This window comes from Pseudopodoces humilis, chromosome 3 (assembly GCF_049639895.1).
Source record: "Pseudopodoces humilis isolate 2021_Gansu_Grassland_sample_001 chromosome 3, ASM4963989v1, whole genome shotgun sequence".
Classification (NCBI taxonomy): Eukaryota; Metazoa; Chordata; class Aves; order Passeriformes; family Paridae; genus Pseudopodoces; species Pseudopodoces humilis.
Genome location: NC_142202.1, coordinates 104,943,257 through 104,963,533, shown reverse-complemented (window position 1 = coordinate 104,963,533; position 20,277 = coordinate 104,943,257). Strand labels below are relative to the sequence as shown.

The following is a 20,277-nucleotide window of genomic DNA, read 5'->3' as shown; positions in this document are numbered from 1 at the left end:
GTGATGGATAACCACCGCAGAGTTACCTGATGAGAGCTGCACAGCCAAGGGCTGGCTTAGAACCCACGGGGTGCAAACACACACGGGAGCTGCTGGCACTCAAACCTGAGCAGAAGGCTCAAGGCCTGGGGTTTGCTTTTAATCAGAACTGGTGCCTTTGCAGCCTTTTCCTCATGGGTATGCCAACCATCAGCCAACAGACAAAGAGGCGTGGCTCCATCTGTCAGCGCTGATCGGAAGTGAGGCCACTGGGATCAACGCAGCTGTGCCAGGATGAAGCTACATCAAGCCCTTTTCCATATGAATCCTTCTCCCTGCCAGAGGATACTGATTTCCCACCTATCATTGGATTTGAAGTATAATGTAAAAGAAAAAAAAAAAGGGGGGGGAGCACACAAGCCCCCTATTTTAAGAGAATTAAAAAGCAATTATTCCTTAAAAAAAGATAAATAAATCTGTGATTCTTGGGAAGTATTTCTAGGCCAGAAGCACCCCTGGTGACCAGGGTTAAACAGGGCATAAAGTCATTTTGTTTCTGACTGTTCCTGAAGGCAGTGCCTTGAGCACAAGCTCAAAGAACCCCCAGACAAGACACACACACCAGTCAGTCCCTGTCCTAACTGGGCAGGCTTCCTCAAATCCCAGCCCCAGTGCTTCTAAGTCAAATGAGATCACTCTGCACATTGCCCGACTCCTGTGCAGTTACATTCCTATGTCAGAGAGGAGGGAGCCAGTTAAGCATGGATACATAGTCCTTTTCAAATGCTTAATATTTCTAGTTTCACTGTAATTATATCCTGCAGATAAAAATGGTGCTCAAGGTCAAACAAATCCTCCAGGAGAATATGCACTGCATGGAAACTGTTTGGTTTTTTTTTTTAACTGGAAAGGTTGTATAAATACTGCAGATTGAGAACCTATAATTATCCATTAAAACCACTCTGAGATTGCTGAATTAATATTTGTCCATGTTCAACCTCTAGTCTCATATTTATAAAGTTTACATGTGCACAAAAATCAGCTCAGGCAAGAGGCAGCTGATCAGAAATACATTTTTTTCTGGGCCTTTCCTTTGGCATTAGAGGGTGATGTTCTGCAGAGGAGCAGCTCCAGGGATGGGGGCTGAGCTGGGCTACCATCATCCTGCAGACAGTGCCCCACCAACCTTTCTCCAAAGGCAGGATTCACTCTCCATGGCCTCTACAGACACATCCCTGTGTTGCCCCAACAGTGCAGGGCTGCAACAACTCAGCTGAGAGAAACTCCCTGCCTGGGAAAGGCTTTCACACCCACCACTTCCATTTAGAATCATAATCATTAAGGTTGGAAGAGATCATGTCCTGCCATCAACCCCAGATCACCACCATATTCACTATTAAACTATCACCTCAAGTGCCATATCCACACAGTTCTTGAACATTTCCAGGGATGGTGACTCCACGCTTCCCTGGGCAGAGCTTTACAACTCCTTCTGTGACTTCCTTCCCCAAATATTTAATCTTAACCTCTACACATTTGCAAAGGCTCTATGGTTGTTGCCCAAGACTAATCCCACTGTTTGGTGCAATCTCCAAATCTGCCTGGGGATGGAGAGGCAGACCTTGCATTTTCCATGCAGGGATTCATGCAGGGGGCAGTGGTGGCTTTTGCTCTGGAAATTCTTCCCTGGGAGCAATGAGCAATGTGACAGCCAAGCCCTGCAGCTGATACACTCGCCCGAGGGGGAGCAGCACAGTTACCCACCAAAGCCCCAGCTCCACTCTCCTCCAGCCTTGCCCTGCTCATACACATCCCCCTGGAGCAGCCCAAGGCAGGGAGCTGCCTCCCCTGACTCCTTAGAGAAGCAGAAAAGATCCATCTCCATCCTTCGCACTCCCTTTGTCCTCCAGAGGTTGTTTGCCCAGGAAAGGAACAGGTGGCACTTGGCACAGGCCCCAGCACCACTGGGCTCCTCTCGGGGGGATGAAGTATGCTCCCACACCAAACACCCCTGTTCAGGGATGCCCACAGCCAGGAGAGCCAGGTCAGGCTCCCAAATGGGTGAAACCATGGACAGCATCGCTGCCAGCTGTGGCCTCTGTGCTCTCCCCAAATCTTCCCCTCTCATTTATCGTAGTGATCCAGGCCATGGAACTGCAGCAACTGAGCCACTGCTTTTGTCCCCAGCACCAGCAAAGCCATCATGGGGTTCAGGACAAAAACCCCAGCAGTGGGCACTGCTACAGAATTGGGGTTGGGGTGAAGCATTGCATGACCCAACTTGTCACCCTGCTCTCCACCAGCCACCTCCAGACCTGAGGCAGGTGACATCTGTCTGTCCCCTGCAACTCTGGCTAAAAAAAACCCACAAGAACTGGGAGTCACTGGCATTGCCACCCTTTGGACACAGTACCACAGGAGCAGGTCTCAGGACACCTTTTTGGTGGAGGCTCACAAGAGCCACCAGCCAGCAGGGGCTGCCAGGAGTTATATATATCTTGCCTGGATTTGAACTGCCCATGAACCTTCACCACAAATATTTGGAGGAAGGGGAGGGGGTAAAAGAAACAAAAACATTTTAAAAAACTGTCTCAGCAGTGAGAAAAACTATCAAACAACCAAAGGCAATTGAAAAATCAGGTACTTCCAAAGCTTGGTAACTTTGTAACTCATGTGTAATCCAGCAGCTTCAGCCCTGCTGCACCAACCTCCTTGCCCAACCAGCTGTGCTAAAGCCAAAGGGCAGAGGAAATCCACAAACCCTCGTGCTGACCCCTCCTCACCCACTCAGGAACCTCAGCCTCCCCAGATGCTGACAGGGAGAAATCCCATGGCATGGACCTGATCCTTCCTCACTGCCCCACTCCCAGCCTCCATCTCTGAGCATCCTCCTGGAGACAGGTACATCATTAGCATATATTTACATTCATGCTGAGGTAGGGAGATGGGTTTTCCTCTTGGATGTGTGGATATAAAGCCAGAGGAGCTCTGCAGGTGTCAGGGTACATGAGACTTAGGAGCACCACACTCACTCCTCTGAGCTGCCGCCAGCCACAGCCTGAGGATGCAGAGCAGGCTCCATGGGCGAGGATGGAGGGAGGCAGGGGCTGTTATCCCAGTGGATCTGTCACTATTTCCAATGACACATTTACTCCCTTCTAATGCCCTTGGCGGGATGGGGCTGTTGAACCTCACCAAGGCTTTTCTGATCTTTGAAATCGTTTAGATCCCAGTAGAGTTCTTTGAGGCAACCCCCTCTTTTGCCCTGGCCAGCCCTTCCAGCAGAACACCCCTGCCATTAAGGACAACTGGATTTATGTAGGAAAAATCCCATGTTTTCCAGCAGGGATTTATCTCCTCCAAAAGCAAACTACCATCGCTAATAAGCCCTGATGCTTACACACCAACACCCTGCCCACAAGAAAAAAACAATCCATCAAACACAAAATCTGTGCAAATACATCTCTGGTCTAAGCCAACCCACCCAGGAAGCCAAAGTTTGGTACCAAAAGCCACTGAGGTGAAGCAGAAATGCTTCCCAGCATCCAAAGCACACCCTGGCATGGATGAAAAGCTTCTCTTCATCCATGTAATTTAAAGGTGTAATTTATACTCAGCTCCTGAGTTACTAAAACCCTGCAGCCCTTTAAGCACACGTCAAAGCACTCCACTTCATACAGCAGCCCCTGAGGGTAGCACTCTGGATGGGAGAGGTCTGTTCCTGGAGGAACAGGGAGCAGGGAGCGGCTGGCACTCCAGGGAGGGACACAGCTCCCTGGGAAATTGATGCCAAAGGAAGATAGGGTGGAGCGTAGTGCTTTTATAGAGATTATTTGGAAAGAGAAGAACCCGAGCGAAATGGCTCTTCCCTAGGGAACTTGGGACCTTTGTTTCTCTCCAGAAATGCTCAGGATGGCTGTGTGACTTGTGGGCCTGGTGCCAGGTTACCAGTATGCCTTGGAAACAGAGTTTTGTGCAGGAAAGGGAGGGGATTCACCAACCAGTACCCCTTGCAGGACACAGACAACAGGGCCAGTGCTTCTGACCGTGTGGAGTGGAGGCATCTCCAGCAAAGGCCTCCCAGGGCCTCTCCCATCTTTTTAAGAGTACAAGCTCCGCTTCAGATCTGACTCTTTTAACCTCTGCTTCTCCTTCTTTCCTGTCTCTGCCAGTAGACTCACAAACCTTTCCCCACTGCAAACAGGCCTGGACCAAGTGATTACAACCCACACCAGCCACAGGTTCTCCACTCCCTGCCTTCTCCCAAGGATCCCTTATTCTTTCCACCAGGAGACCCAGGGCAGCAGTTTGAAGACTGCAAGAAAACTCCTTTAACTCAGAACATTCCTGCCTCACCTCCATCCCACTGCCGCAGCCAGAGGATGATCCTGACCGGATCCCTCTGCTGCAGACAGCACTCCACCTCCCCCCATCCCAGGTCATCATTCCGACCAAGACAATTTTGGCTAGACATTTTGCAAAACCTTTGGGAAAGAAGTTGTCAGCTCCACTTAGGCAAACCAAGTGTATCAGGCAGAGCTCAGAAGCTGAGGAGACATTCCCTTGGGTCTCTGCCAGGCTGTGTGGCCCCCTATCCACAGGAGAACAGGCAAGGCACAGAGATGGTGGCAGCCCCACAGTCTCAGAGGGGCGTCCCCCATCCCTCTTGGGGTCATGGCCAGGGTGGTCCAGGGAAGAAAGGGGACACCTGCTCTGAGCTTGGCTTTTGGAAAGGCACACATCAAAATGTGTATGTATATATATATATATTTATATATATATTTTTATATATATATATATATATATATATATATATATATATATATATATATATATATATATATATATATATATAAAATGGGGCTGCTGAGCAAGGCCAGGAGGGATAGGGAGAGCTGCAGAAATTGCTACCTGCAGCCACACGTTTCCACGACCATGTCCTCGTACTGTTTGTAAACCACATTGTTGCCAGAGTCTATATAGAGGATGCTGATGGGGCTGAGCTTGGAGGGCACGCAGCAGCTCGGGGGGGTGGACTCCGGGTCCATGGAGTTCATCAGGGTCTGGATAATGGCATGGTTGGTGGGCTCCAGGTGGGAGCGCAGGGGGAAGTCGCAAACCCCCTCGCAGTGATAAGCCTCGTAATCCAGGGGGGCGATTATCCAGTCATCCCAGCCCAGCTCCTTGAAGTTCACGTGCAGGGGCTTCCTGCTGCAGCGAGTCTTCGCCTTCTTCCCGTGGCCTCTGCCCCCAGACCGGGCGGCAATGGTGGTCCTCCTCTTCCTCCGCTTGGGATACGCCTCCTGGCCGGGATCGGGGGGCTCCAGGAAGGGGGGGCTGCCTAGGGCCTTGATCTTATCCCGGATCTCCTTGAAGAGGTTCTCCTTCCTCTGGGTGCGGGAGAAGGCCACGAGCAGGGCTCGCTCATGGGGCTGTGGCCGGGGTTTGCCGAAGCCCAGCTGCCGGGGGGGCAGGAGCTGCCCCGACTGATCTGAGACGATCCTCAGCTGGAAGCACAGCAGCCTTCCCGAGAGCGACCTCTCCCTCTGATCTCGCAAGGCCTCCCAGACATCAAACACCTCCCATCTGGTGGAGCCCGTGTCCAAAATGTCTGCAGCCCTGGAGTCCAGCAGCCGGGGCTCCTCGCCGTCCCGGCCTGGGCAGTGGGCAAGGAGGAGGTGGTGGAAGGTGCCCTCGGGGGACAGCGCCAAGCTCCGGTTTTCAGGGAGGGAGCGCAAGATCCGCAGCTCTGCGCCCGTCACCTCCTCTGCCTCAGGCAGGCTGGAGATGTCAAAGAGGTATCGCTGCTCCGAGGCGGATGGGGAGGCATCTGGAAGAGATAACACAGAAGGAAAAAAAAAAATTAAATATCGCCAAAGCAAGCTCTCATTAGAGAGGTGCAGGGGATGCAGAGGTAATGGGGGAGATCTCGCTGTGCAGCACGGCTCCTTGAGCATCCCAGAGGGACACAGTCTCTGTGTCCTGCATCCAGGAGCGTCCGGCTGGCTCTGGGGAAACCAAAAAAAAAAACGAAAAAAAAATGGGGAGGAGAAGGTAAAGAGGGAGGGAGGAATAAATTCAAACAAGTGGCTTCTCATCAGCACTCTTCACATCCTGAGGAGGCTTCTCTGTCTCCTCCCAGGTGTTGCAGTGACCCCAGATGCACCGCTATTCTGTTCTGGCACGGAAGCCACACCTAAACCTGTGCAGCACATTTTCATCCCAAATGAGCAGGTTGTCACCGATTTCTTCTGCCCTAAGTGTCACACACATACACATGCTGTTAAAAATCCCGCTTCCCCTCGCAGGTAGGCACAGGCACACAGATCTGATAGAGGCACCCACAGCGGCTGAAAGTGAGCCCAGTCTCAGTTTGTCACTATTTTTAGTGGATCCAAAGACCTGACACGGACTTGTGCCGTTTCTGGCACTGACTAAATACACTCAGTGTGAATTAAAAAAAAGAAACACCAAAGGAGGTGGAACTGCAAAGAAGAGATTATTGAGTTCTGGGAGGGTTGTTTTTTGTTTTCTCCCTCGTTAACGAGAAACCTGACCTGGGCATGCTGCAAACATCTCTACTGTGCCCGGAGCGCCCCGACCTGCTGCCGACAGAGCCCAGCCCGACACCCCCGCCGGCAGCGCCGCTGGGTGCAGCCTGCACAGCCCGCCGGGGGGGAAACTTCTCCCTGGCGTTTGCTGCTATTATTATCTTTATTTGTAGTATTATTATTCATTATAGTTATTAAATTTACTACTTGAAAAGCAGATCTAAAATTCCTATGAGGAGCAGATAAGAGCAGATAAGGAGATCCCTTTGAAGAGTTCATCTGGTTTCGTTTTGCGTTGAAACTTCCCAGGACCTGTGCGTAGTTTTCGCCCAGCTCTCACAAGCTGAGCACTGCCCACCCTCCCACCGGAGCATCCTTGTCCCGCCTCGCTCCCCCGACGTTTCCCCACCAACTTCCAGTGAACCTCCTCCCGCAAAGGCTGCCGGCAGGATACGGCCCCTTCTGGGTGTGGGAATGGGGTTGGGGGGGGCTCTCCCACCACGAGGCAGCCGGCGACAGGCACGGGGTGCGGCTGGCGCTGCTTTTCAGTTTGCATTTTCATTTTATTCGATGCGGAATGTACAATTTTTTTCCCCCAGCCGAGCGAAGTTGGCCGGCAGGGCGCGAAGTACAGATATACATGTATTTGTTAAAAGTATATCGTTAGGTGCGTATATACATTTAATCATTATTATGATTAGATTCGCGGGTATGAAGAGGGCAAAAGAGGGCGAAGAGGGAGAAGGGGACCGCGATGCCGAGTTCAGCCGGCGGCGTTAGCGGGAGCCGCTCCGGAGCGCCGCGGCCGAGCAACTCCCCGGGCACCGTGGCTGCGCTCCCTCCCTGGCCCTGCCCGGCCCGTCGCGGTGCCCAGTGGAGTTTTTCGGGCTGCAAAGGCTCTTGCAGGACGGGAGATGCCGCGCGGAGAAGCCGCTCCCAAACTGCGCCGCACAGCCCGGCCCCGCATCAGGTGGCGGGAGGTGCCGAGAGCCGCCGCTCACCCCGTCCTGGCTGGCTGCACCTCGCAGCCCGTCCTGACCCGCATCCCCAGCACCAAGCGTCATCCTTGACACCGACTGCGTGCGCGACCCCATCGCCACGCTAGACCCCCGCTCAGCGCCACGCTCGTCTCCGTCGGTAAACTCCTTCACCGGTGCCAGGCACAAACATTTTGCTGTCCCCATCGTCACCCTCCTAACCGTATGCTCACGCAAAACCCCACTCCCACCCTGTCCTCGCCCCATTCCCAAGCTCAGATTCGCACGGCTTCATTCCCGTTAAACAACCGGGATACGCAGCCGGTGAAGCTCCACGTCCCTCGATCATCCCGTGCGGAAACCAATGCACAGCCCCATTCCCCAAACAACGCACAGACCTTTCCCAGGCACAGCCCCTTGCTCGGGCCAACACGCGAGCATCCTCTCCGTGTGCCATCACGTCCCCAAACTCAGGCTCGGAGTGATGCACAACCCCGTGCATCCCCACATCCGCACAGGAGCACCATCCCCACACCCATGCGCGGCACCGTCTCCATCCCCAAGCCTCATCTTCGTCCCCAAGCCCGAATTCCTAAGCCCAAGCATCGACTTCTCTCCCTCCCGACGGCGGGGTCCCGGCGGGGCGGTCGGTCGGCGCTCCCCTGTCCCTGCGGGGGGACGCGCGTCCCGCACTCACCGCTGCGCGCCCGCTCCGCGAAGCCCGTCACGGTGTCGGCGCGGCGGCCGGGGGCGCGGCGGGCGGCCAGGCGCTGGTACAGGGCCACCATGTAATGATGCGGCACCACCGTGCCGTTGCGGAGAGCCCCGTCCCTCCGCGGCGGGGAGGAGAAGGGGGAGGCGGCGGCGACGGAGGAGGAGGAGGCGGAGGAAGGCGCGGCTGCCGAGGGCCGCTGGGGAGCGGCCGCTGACGAGCCGCGCACGGCGGCGGCCTCCAGCCCGCGGCGGAGGCGGCAGGCGCCCAGCAGGCAGAGGCAGAGGGCGGCGGGGGCGGCGCGGGGGCGCATGGCGGCGGGCCGGGGGTCGGCGCGGGGCTGCTGCCGCCCCCGCCCCCCCCCCCCTTTTGGACCTCGTCTTCCCCCGCCGCCCCCGCCCCCGCCGCCCCCCCCCCGGCCGCGCCCGCCCGCCGCCCGGGGGCTCCCCCTGCCGGCCGCTCGCCCCTCCCCGCCCGCGCCCCGCCCGCCCCGGCAGGTGAGAGACCCCCGGAACCCCCTTGGCCCTCGTCCCGTCCGAGAGAGCCCCCAGATGCCCTTCGGACCTCGCCCCGCCTCCGCCGTCAGGTGAGGGACCCTCGGACCCTCCATCGGATCCCGCCCCGGGTCCCCCGGCAGGTGAGGGACCCTCAAGGCTGCACCGCACCCCTCATTTGGAGGGGGCAGCTGCGTCCCACAGCCCCGTGCCAAGCGTCACCCCAGCCAAACCGTGGGGTGTAATGGGGTTGTGTTTGACTTTGGAAGAGGACCCCAGTTCGGGATGGCGGGAGGTTGGGGGGTACCATCACCTCTCTTTGCAGGGATCATATTTCGGAGCGGGGAACCCCCCACCGAAGACCGGACCGGGAAACTTCACCCTTACTGGAGCGGGTCACCCACCAGCCCGTACTGGGGCGGGGGTCCCGGTCCCACACTGGAGATGGGGCAGTCAGGGCTCTGTTTAGAACGGAGGAACAGCCACCCCACGTTTCGGGCGGACCCCTTTTCTCCGACATTGGCCCGCGGGGTGATGCTGGCGGTGGGGCCGAGCTGGGAGCGGTCGGGGGAGCCGGAACGACCCGCTGTGGGGCGGCCGCGGGGCCCCAGGCTCCCCCCGCACCGCTCCGAGATGCCCTGGGCTGCCCTGAGCCTCCATCGGTCCCGGTAATTCCGCCTCGGGAGTCCGACACCGGAGCAAAACAAAGACCCAGTCGGGCTGCGGGCTGATGTTTTCCCTCGCACGGAGGGTTTCCTTGGTAAAATTCAGATGTTTCCTTGGGTCTCGATTAAAATAACAAAGTGGGGTATTTACTAGGATGTTATTTCAAGTCTCTTAAGTCCCTGGTTATGTCTGTTGCGATTTCTCCGCAAATACAAAAACAAGCGCTGCGATGATTTATTTGAAGGAATGTAGGTGTTTCGCCAAAACAAACACGGCTTTTTTTTTTCCTTCTCCCCCCCGAAACAATCGCTTCTCACGAGCATTTGTGTCACTGAAGCCTCTTGGATTTCTTTCTGCTGTAATTTTACAGGTGTCTTGTCACAGTATTGCAAGCAGGTTTCTAATGCCAGCCAGCGGCTTTGCTCGGTATGTACACACACACTGTGCAGAGACATGGACGCCACTCCCAGGACACCATCCTAAGAAAACCCCATCCTGAGAAATTCCTGTGTCCATGCAGTGTTGGATGGCCAGGCCTGAAGCAATTTGCACACCTGGTGAGCACTTGCAGAGTTTGCACAGACTCTGCACAGGGCTTGCACAGCCTGTACCTGCAGTTGGTGTGGCTTGCATGGCATTTGCACTCTCAGTGTGCTCACACAGGGCCTCACACACATCACCCCCAGCAATGAGTGATCCCTGGGAGCACAACCCAGCTGGGGCAGGAGGCAGAGGAAGGGCTGGCAGAGGAAGGCTTCATTAGCTGTTATTCTTCTGGCAGTCCCTTATTCAATCCAGCCTGATGCTGTTCAGGTACTAAAGGTCATTTTTAAAAACCATCTGGCAAGACCTCACAGCTCTGAGGATTCACTCCCCTCTGGCCAGGGTACTGAGACTCCACTCTGGAGCCCTCCCAGAACCAGAACATGAATCAGGGCTCAGTGCTCAGGGCATCTCTTCCCAAAGATGGGAAGGCTGAAAAGCACTGTCCAGTCCTGTGCTGCTGAATCCCACCTCAAAGAGCAGCCCCAGGCTCCAAACTGATGCTCCCACTGCAGGGTATGGCAGCACTCCTTTTCCCAGCGCTGCCCAAGGAAAGGATCAAAAGGGTCAGCAAAAGGCTGGAAGGGTGGTGGGGTGGGAAGGACTGCTGAATGGACAGACAAGTCTATTCATAAACCTCTGGACTTCTTGCAATGGTTTCTGGAGCATCCTGCCTGGAATCATTTCACAAAGTCAGTTTTATGGGGTGAAAGATTCAAAAAATGGTGAGTGTGGGCCTAGCCTCGGGCCCCTGAGTCTGTATATCCTCCTGCAGGCTGGGGTGCATGTACCTGCCACACATGTGGAACCCCAAGCTTCACCAAATTCCCTGGGACTGGAACTGTCACTGTCACTGCATTTTTGATGTGCATCTTTCAAAAATTAAAGTTACATTGATGCAACAGACAGCTGTGCCTCCTGTTCTTCTCCCACAACTTTTTTTGTCCACAGACAGTCCTCAGCCCCTGGTGTGGGCACCAGGGCCAAATCCCTGCCTGCTGTGAGCTGGCAGAGCTGAGCAATGGATTCCTGTGCATCAGTTTGCACCATGCTGTCCTTGTCCCTGTGTGCAGCTGTCCCCACGACAGAGCCTTGTGCTGCTGGGTGACAAGAGCCAGATTCCTGCGCTCACTGTCTGTATGGAGAGCCAGACACAGGCACACACACCCACAAACCCCAGGGACATGGACACATGTCTGTGAGCACCAGGCGCACGTGTCTGCACCAGAAGGCACACTCACACTCACACACACACACACACACACACACACACACACACACACACACACACAGGTACACCAACCCAAGCTGCAAATCCTGCCTGGCTGAGCTGGAGGGTAGATGTGAAATCCCACAGCTCATCCTCTCAACCACATATTGAGATGCACAAGCACTGACTTTCCCATCTGTTCTCCATTGCAGCCTCATTTAAACCCTTTTGGGCTTTCTTGAATTTCCATCAGCCCAGCCCAGCCCAGCCCAGCTGCAGGACCTTCTCAAACCTCCCGAGCCCAGCGCAGCAGCACAGCAGCTCCTGCCCCCAGTCCTTCCCTGTGCTGGGGATGGGCTCCCTTCCCTCCCATTGCAAAACTTTTGTGCATAATTTCATACTGGCAAAAAGCCACCTTCTACCAGCCCTCTTCCAAACCCAAATTAGCACGCTGCTGCAGCAGCAGAAATTGGAGAGGAGAAGCTGCAGTTTTATTTTACAACTCAATTAGCAAGTTTATACAGAAAAAAGCACCCACATAACTGAGGGAGATTTTATGTCTGTTCAGCTTCACCAGCAAATAGACTAGTTCTTCCTGAGGGCACTCCCCACTGCTGTGGGCACAGTGATGTGCTGCTGCCCGTGGGGCCCCTCAACCAACATGGTGATCCTGGCTCCAGCCCTGCTCACTTGCTCCATCTCTCTTTGCTCTTACAATTAAAAATCCTCTGGGTATCTCTATCATGGGCTGAAAAACACAGTTGTGAGAATGTCCTGATACCCTGTTCACTGAGTATTAAATCGGAAGTGCGCCAAAACCTAAAATGAAGATTAAGACCCACATTTGCCTCTAATTTTTTCCCTAAGAACCAGTCCCAAGTAACATGAAGCTAATGGCTGTATGCCCAGGAGGGATCCTGACTCCTGAAACAGCTTGCACCATGTCCCACTAGAGCCTCACCCTTCCTTGACCAATACACCCTTCTGGTCAGATTTCTGAAAAGAAGGGGACAGTCTTCTCACTAAGCCAGTTTTCTTACTGGGAACATTTTTTGAATGGTGATTGCTTTAGGATCAGGATCAGGTAGAATCATTCCTACCTGGCTGACACTTGAGCTTGTCCTCTCTGTTGCAGTCCTCCTTCCTGAGCTCCCTATTTTAGTGCCCAGCACTGCCAGGCTTGCCCTCCTGCATTGTCCATGGTGGCTGGGGACCTTTGTGCATGGAGCACTGAATCATTTCCATGCACAGGAGTTGAGTCCTGGTCATGGTGCATCACCCTGCCATGGCTACCTCCTCTTTTACAGCTGTGGGCAAGATCCCAGCTTGGCAGATGGGCTGCCCTGCTGATGCTCTTCAGCACAAAAACGAATTTTATACAACTAGAACTACACCATGCGTGGAAGACCATTACTCAAGGTAGGAAACTGAGGCAGAAGGGAAATCCTCATGGAACAACCATGTGCCTCATTTTTCAGTCACATTCTCAGAGCTCTGCACCTCCACCTTTCCTGTCATCAGTACTTTCTGATGGAATAGAAATAAGCTGCAGTGACAAACCCCCTCCATGTTTCAAAACTGAGGGTGCTTGCAGCTGTTTCTGTTAGCTGAGCTAGTGGGGCTCCACCAGTTTTTCAAGTCTGGAGCAAGTTCAGTGATCAGACTTGATGTCAGTGGCTATTTGGAAGTGTGTTTTCATGTAGTGACCACACAAGACGCCTCTTGGGGCTTCACTTAACAAATGTCTTCTAGCGAGATGGCCACAAGTGACGGCAGGGCCGGCTCAGCAAGTAGCTAAGCAACAGCATCGTTTTCTGTCCAAATCCTCCAGCAACTCTTTCCAAAAACTCACTTAAACTGAAGCCAAGCTGAATTCTTTCTGATTGTCTGCTCGGGGAGAGCCAGAGAAGATAAGACAAATAAAGGTATAAACTCCATGCATGAAACATCAGATGGATCCAAGGACCCCGTAGGCTGCTTTGCTTCAGGCCCAGAGACCTGACATCAGCTCAGTCTGGCTGCCTAAAACTGTCCTTGTCTCACATCACTTTCTGTTTGGGCACTGTGCTCTAGCTGGGGGACAGGAAATGCTTTGTGGAGAGTTCAAGCCTTCTGGAAACAAAAAAACTTCTTGGAAAAGGCTTTCCAATACCCCCTCAGGGAAAATTGTCCTAGTCAGCATCTGGTCAACAGGGTCTGGCATAAGCCACCTGAAAATAGTGAGTCAAAACACAACTGAGCACTCAGTGAATTTAAAAAAAATTAAAAGCTGACTCTGCTTTTTGTGAAGTGCAGAGTCAGCAAGTAGTTTGTCAATGCAACAGGCACAGATGCTGAATCTTGGTGATGCCTCACTCCAAGTGTCCTCAAGGTGGTAGTCTATGACAGTGTCTAGCTGGAAATGGTGGGTTTCATTTCCCTTCATTCTGGGTTCATTTTCAGCCCAAATAACTACCTTCTTCCTATTGCTAGTTCCTGGAGGGAGAGCAGAACCTCCAGACAGCAGTTCCTACAGCGCTAACACAGAGCCAAGCTGAGACAGCTGTCACAGAGGTTAAGAAAGCCATCAGCTGTCTCCTCCTCACCCCTGGATGAACATGTGAGATGTTAGGAGATGAAGCACTGTCCTACACCTCTCCTCAGTCTCTGCTCCATGATTCCTTATTCTTATGCATTAAATTCTTTGATCTTCACTCAGTCTTTTTTTTTTCTCATCATTTTCCCACATCACTGTGTTCCTCCCCAACTTCTTGTCCTCCAGCTCCCAGTCCTTTTGTGAAGGCTCCTCAGATTTGGGGGCATCAGTGAGGAGAAGGGAAGACCTGGCTGTGAGGGTATTTGCCAGCAGATACCCAAGGGAACACCAGAAAAGGAACAGAGTACCTCAGCCTGACCCAGTTCCCAGCTACTCCTAGGAGGTTCCTTCTCTGCCCTCTCCCCATCCCTTCCCAGCCAGTGCTGCTCATGACTGCTGTGTCAGGCTCGCTTCTCTACCACTTTAGACAGAATTTCTCCATGCAAAAACCAAGTCCTTTGCTTTCCATTGCAATGCAGTCTTACCAGCAACTCCAGTTATTGATAAAAACTCCAATTATCTCACTCATAACTTTCTGGATGCAGCTGCTCACCACTATAAACATGGAAGGAAGGTGTTTGGGTTGTTTTTCTCCCTTTAAGTTATCTTCCCATCCTTTAGCATTGTTTTTACCTTTTCTCTCTCATTCACTTCAGTGCTCTAATCCCATGCTTTTATTTTCTGCCACAGACATGACAAATGGAATGAAATTCTGGCAAATTTGGTTTCCTGGGCAGTTATTCTGAGGTCAAATAACGAAAAAGCCCTGGGGGTTAGCTGAGGTGTGCAGATGGCCAGAGAAGACCTGCCACCCCTCAGCTCCAGCCCAGCGCCCCTCCCTTCACTCCTCTGTGCCTGCTGCTGTGCTGGGCTGTGGGGAGGAGAAGGAATGGGGGAAGGTGGGTGTGTGGCTGGGGGAAAAGATGTGGTACAAAGCCGTGTTGATTGCAGCTTTGTTTTGATTGCATCACTTCCATCAAAGACTGTCCCTGACGTCCCTGCCAGGGCAGCATGTCCTTCCATGACAGACGTGGGGGGTTTGGGCCCACAGGAGAGATGGCTCTCACCTGAAAGGCCCCGCAGCTCACACCATGGGGCAAACTGGGCTCTTCACAAACTAATTCTTACCACTCGTACCTTCTGGTCTCCTACCCAGCTCCACCTTTTAACCCCACAATTTCTGCTTGCCTTTTCCATCTTGCCTTTTCCAACTTTTTGTTTTGTGAACAAAAATTCATGCTACGGGCCTCTTTCTCCTTCAGCTGCTGAGCAGCATGAGAAGCTCGGAAAAGAACCCATCCCAGAGTCAGCCTGTCCCAGCTCAGCAGCGGGGCCAGATGGCTGCGGTGGGACCGAGCAGCATCTGGAAGGGCTCTCCCAGGGCAGGAGCACCATCTCCTGGAGAAGGGATTTATAGCACTGAGGCTCCGGGCAAGGTGTTTTCCGAAGCACAGATGGAATGTGGAAGGCACTAGCAGTTTGGAAGTTACCCACGCTGGTTTCTCTCCGTGTAGGCTGTGAAATACATGTAAAGCAACCCAGTACAAGTGTGTCCTGTGTAAAAGGGAGATGGAAAACTGGCTGAAAAGGGGAACACCTTTTGTGGGCACACTCCTTTTCATCTCTGCTGTGCATTAGACAGACTTGAGTGTGAGTGGTGGGATCAAGTGCTAAAAGTTTTTACTGTGGGTGTCAGGTGAAGTTCCATCTTATTTCACATTTGAGACTCTGTCTCAAAGAGTCATCGAGTTAATACAAAGAGCAAATCACATCTTGCTTAAGGAAGGGTCCTTTGCAAAGTTTTGAGGTATAACTCAGAACAAGCTTTCTGCCTATATATATTTCCATTGGTAAATGCAATAAAAGGAGACATATGCAATGTATTACATCCTGCAGCTCCTGCACATTTATTTAGTCCTCCCACTAATGTTAAAGGCATGTCTCTGGACAGGGACAGCTGCATGGATGGAGCCACTGACACACATCAGTGTGGGATGTCAAGTGTTCTATTAGCGATGACCTTGATTTCCTAACACAACACAGTGGTGTGTGTTCACAGCTGCCTATCTCAGCTCTTTGCAAACAAGCTGGTGTGGGCTGTACTGATATCAGTATTTCAGTAGCATCTCTTTCTGCCTCAACAAGAAAAGCATGGATCTGTTATTTACAGTAGGACAAAAATATGATCCCAGGAGTGGAGCACCTCTCCTATGCAGACAGGCTGAGAGAGCTGGGGCTCTTCAGATGGAGAAAAGAAGGCTCAGAGAGACCTCACTGCAGCCTTACAGTACTTAAAGGGGGGCTTAAGAAAAGAAACAGAGCTATTTTTTTATATGGGTAGACAGGGATAGGACAAGGGGAAATAGTTTTAAACCAGAAGACGAGAGAATTAGACTGAATGATAGGAAAAAATTCTTTATTGTGAGGGTGGTGAGGTACAGCCACAGGTTGCCCAGAGAAGCTGCGGATGTCCTGTCCCTGGAAGTGTACAAGGTCAGGTTGGATGGAGCCCTGAGCAACCTGATCTAGTGGAAAATGTCTCTGCCCATGACAGTAGTGGAGGGCAGAACAAGATGGTATTTAAGGTCCTTCCAACCCAGACCGTTTTATGATTCTATGGTTTATATTTAATGCAGACAACATGATTGCTTTGCCTTGACTGCTTGTCTGCCCTTACACACCAGAAAATTTATGCACAGGTTTAGGCACCTGAGACAATATCAGAATTTTTCATGTGAATATATGGTGCTATCCAAACCTTCAGCTGCTGCCTCAGAAAAGAGGGGGGCATTCTAATGTTCTTCCTCATTGATCAGCATGATGTCCATTGACCTTTTCCAACCTAAATGATTCTGTGAGACTACAGGGGTGTCCTAAGTAGCCTGCAGAGAAACCCCAGGTACCCATTTTAGCACCTGAGCACGTCTTATGAGAAGATCATCAGAATTCAATAGGAAAAAAATAAGATGGGACTTTCTGATACTGAAGAAATCCTTGAAGACACAGCACTGTGTATGAGTTGCTTCAGCAGTGTACAGGGAGCTTTACCTATTTTTGTGGTTCACACATTGATCTCACTAGGTTAGTAAGTCAAAATGTGCCATTTAGGGCTCCTTCATCTGTGTCCAGAAGAAAAGTACAGCTCAAAATGACTTAGTATGACTGGGTCCTGTATGAAATGAAATTAAATTCAATGATTGTTGGTAGGGCAGCTGCTGGTTTGCTAACCAGCACATCACACTTGGAACAAGGAGCTGTTAAATTCTGCCTCCATCCTCTCTGTAGGGCCTCATCCTGCATGCAGATTCAGTCTTGGCTGACAGTTTTTATAAGAGTCAAAGGGACAGTTAAAGGTTGTCCCGGACCTTGATGAATTAGCAGTGTGGAAACGGCAAGTGAACTCAGATCTGAATCTTCTCTTTAGCTTTTTCCTCCAAATCTTCTCCATAGCTTTTTCCTTTGTGCAGTAATAGCTTGTGGATACAGTATTTATAAGACAGATTGTGAATATAAAGACTCGTGAGCTCTTCAGGTAGATATAATTGTGCAAGTAGAGGTAGCCACTTGGGCTACATCTATACACGTAAATTTAATGTTTGTAGGAATACTCATTGGTACCAAGGTCAAGTGCTGTGGATCAGCCCATGTCCACATGGATAAACTCCCATCATCTCCAAGACTGATGGTCAAGCTGTCAGCTGAGAAAGGTCTCCAGCCTGTGTAACAACTGAACTGCCCTCAAAGGAACTCCTCATCAGGGTCTGAATCCAAAAACACACCAGAGACCCTCTTAACTCTGTGACAATGCTGGCCTGGCTCCCTGGCATTATTTAATTTACTTGGGTAAATGAAACACTGGAGACCCTGGACATGAGGTAGGGGTACCTGACAGGCTTGTGTGTAGAAAACCTAGGTCATTGTCAGGATTGTCTGTGGCCTTGCCTTCATTCCTTCAAAAGCTTATTCCAGCATGGCTGGGCTGAACCTTAGCCAGCCAAGAAACAGTGGCTTTTCTTGTTGGAAGGAAGGTCTGGGCCTTTGGTATTTGGTGTGGAGCTGAGAAGCTGGCAACAAGAGCAATAAAGAACACTGCCTTGGGAAGGGACCTCAGCCAGCACTGGCTGGGACCCTGGGACAGCCACACTCCTTCCCATCTTAGTTTTTCCTTCTCTTTTGTAACAGGTCCCTGACTGTTTTTGTGGGCAGCTTGGGAAAATGATCAAGGAAATACTAATGGTGTATTTATAACCTTGCATAGGAATGGAATGGATGTTCCTGGTGGAGTGTCAGGAAGGAAGGGCACCTTCCATGCAACCAGCTTTTCCTCAATTCCTGCATTTCCCTTTTCACTCCCCAACTCAGCACTGCCCAGACCACCTCCCCTGACCGTGTAATGCTTGGGCAGCAATTACCATTCTGGTTTTGTAATTGTAGCTTTGAATGCCTGAGTGACTGATTCCAGCTCAAGCTCCAGTTGTATGAATAAGGAATGGATACAGCTGGTTGTAGGATCAGCTTGAACAATGTGGTCTCCCAAGGAGTCTTCATTTCTATTCTCCTCAGGCTGATTGTTTCTCTCACCAGGTGGTGGTTGTTTCTTGCACTACAGAAAGTTGAAAACTTGACTCATGAGAAAAATATCCAAAATGTTTGCTAGACCACTGTACCATAAATGGCTACATCTCTCTCTGGGGATGTTTTTTCTCTGTCTTTCTGCAGCACAATCACCCACTTTTCTAAAATCTCCGACATGCATATAGTGCCACTTTAGTATTCACTGTTTTGGAGGAGTGTGATAAAGAAGTATTTAGGGTAGATTCATTTCACTTGATCTACAACATGAGATTTGTTAAACTTACATCAGCCGTGCCACTCTTTGGACCAGAATTTTTCCTTTTGTCCATTGACTACAAAGCCAGTCTACCAGATCAGCACAGAGCAAGGTGCTGAGCAGGTCAAAATCTAGTTTAAAGCAAGAATAATCTCCCTGTGTGACACTGGATAGGCAAGTAGTTACTGCTTCATAACACCTTCACAATTTCAGCCACAAACATCTTCATTAAAAAATATGAATTTAAATACCCATGTCCATGACCTGGTGAAATCCAGAATCTGTTAGCCACTTTCTAGGTAAGCGTCAGAGCATCTGACTTAAAATGCTTGTTGTAAAACATCTGTGAGCTAAACTCAGCTCCTGAAAGAAACAGCAATGACCTGGTAGATGTTCACCTTCCTACCACAGCTGTGTATGAATGACTGCTTGATGGGATGGGTTGTACTGACTGTGCTATGAGACAGAGGCATCTTGCAGATCTCCTTGGACAACTAGGCCACTCTATCCTGACTTGCTGTCACCTAGAATAGGTTGGGCCATTGAAATCATTCTCATGGTAACTGCCAAATTAGTTATCTTGGATTGAAAAGAGTGTAGCAGAACCAATGCGACTCAGCTTACCAGAAAGCCTGCATTGTACTTCCCTTTTATTTCCATCACACACTGGAGGTACATAAGAAACAACTGGTGAGCCAAATCAAACAGGTATCTGCTGAGTTTATGCCTCAGCTTTTCCCTTACAGGGACACAAATCCTGGCCTCTCACCTATTGAGCTGCCAGGTTTTTACAAAGGTTGGAGGTGCTGAAAGTTGTCCAGCCAGTTCCTCCTGTGTTGTGTTAGGTTAAAATGGGTCATTAGGTTACTGCAATGTTTTTCAGTGGGGAGCAGACTGGCAGATCCACGGAGCAGCAGACAGAGCAATTGTACACACTTCCTTTTTAGGAAGAGGTGCTGAAAAATAACATACTAACACCCCTTCACCTTCCAGCCCTTTCTCTTTTTCTTGTTAATTCTGAAAGCTGAAATTTTTCCTTTTGGGAGAATTTCAGTCAGCTCCAGAATCACTCATAAAATGGAGGAATTGTTCCAACAATGACCCTGAAAGGTTTCCTAATTTTAAAAGGAAATCTAGGAACAAAACCTAGCCAGCTCTAACCTGGATGGTTCACACTGTGCTCTGGTGGGTAGTTCAGCTGAGAAGTTTGGGTCTCCACCACCCTCAGCCTTTACACTTACAGTCAGGAATCTGCATAAAGGGAGTCACTTCCACAATTTCACGTACGTAATGAGCAACCCGTAGCCAGCACCAAAACCAAGCAGGCCTTGGGGTCTTGCTCATCTCCAACTAAATAACTTAGCACAAACATAAACATCTCCAGAGCTTATTTGGTGGGAGTGAGGGAAGAGATGGTAAATCCTTGGGCACTGGCTTTGGTCATGTGTGTGGTGAAGATGGACTTGAGAAACTTGGCAACATATTTAGGTGTACACTTGTGCAGTTATTGACTGTTCCTGCACTTTTCCTAGACTGGGGAAATACTTTCCATTGCTGCTATGTAAAGACTCAACCACCCAAATACTACGGTTTCTTCGGGTAAAAAAAAATTTTAAAAAATTACTGTATCTGTCTACTGTAGATGTGATTTTTGAACAATATAGACAATTTTCTGTATTTTAGGATTTGGTTTTATTACACTGAGGCAAACCAGGAAATCTCATCTTTTCTTCCTCCCT

General features: G+C 50.9%; 1 protein-coding gene across 1 annotated transcript; it reads right to left on the bottom strand.

The window, feature by feature from the left end:
• Nucleotides 1-4,886: 4,886 nt before the first annotated feature.
• On the bottom strand, nucleotides 4,887-8,532 carry GDF7 (growth differentiation factor 7). Its single transcript, XM_088053365.1, has 2 exons — nucleotides 8,205-8,532; nucleotides 4,887-5,809 (listed from the first exon to the last, which is right to left on the bottom strand). Exons 1-2 carry the CDS (start codon nucleotides 8,530-8,532, stop codon nucleotides 4,887-4,889), a joined length of 1,251 nt encoding a protein of 416 aa, XP_087909491.1.
• Nucleotides 8,533-20,277: the final 11,745 nt, after the last annotated feature.

Coding starts and splice junctions, on each gene's coding strand:
- GDF7 (XM_088053365.1), bottom strand. CDS start 8,532: ATGCGCCCCCGCGCCGCCCCCGCCGCCCTCTGCCTCTGCCTGCTGGGC. Junction 5,810..8,204: donor CGCGGAGCGGGCGCGCAGCG/GTGAGTGCGGGA, acceptor TATCTCTTCCAG/ATGCCTCCCCATCCGCCTCG.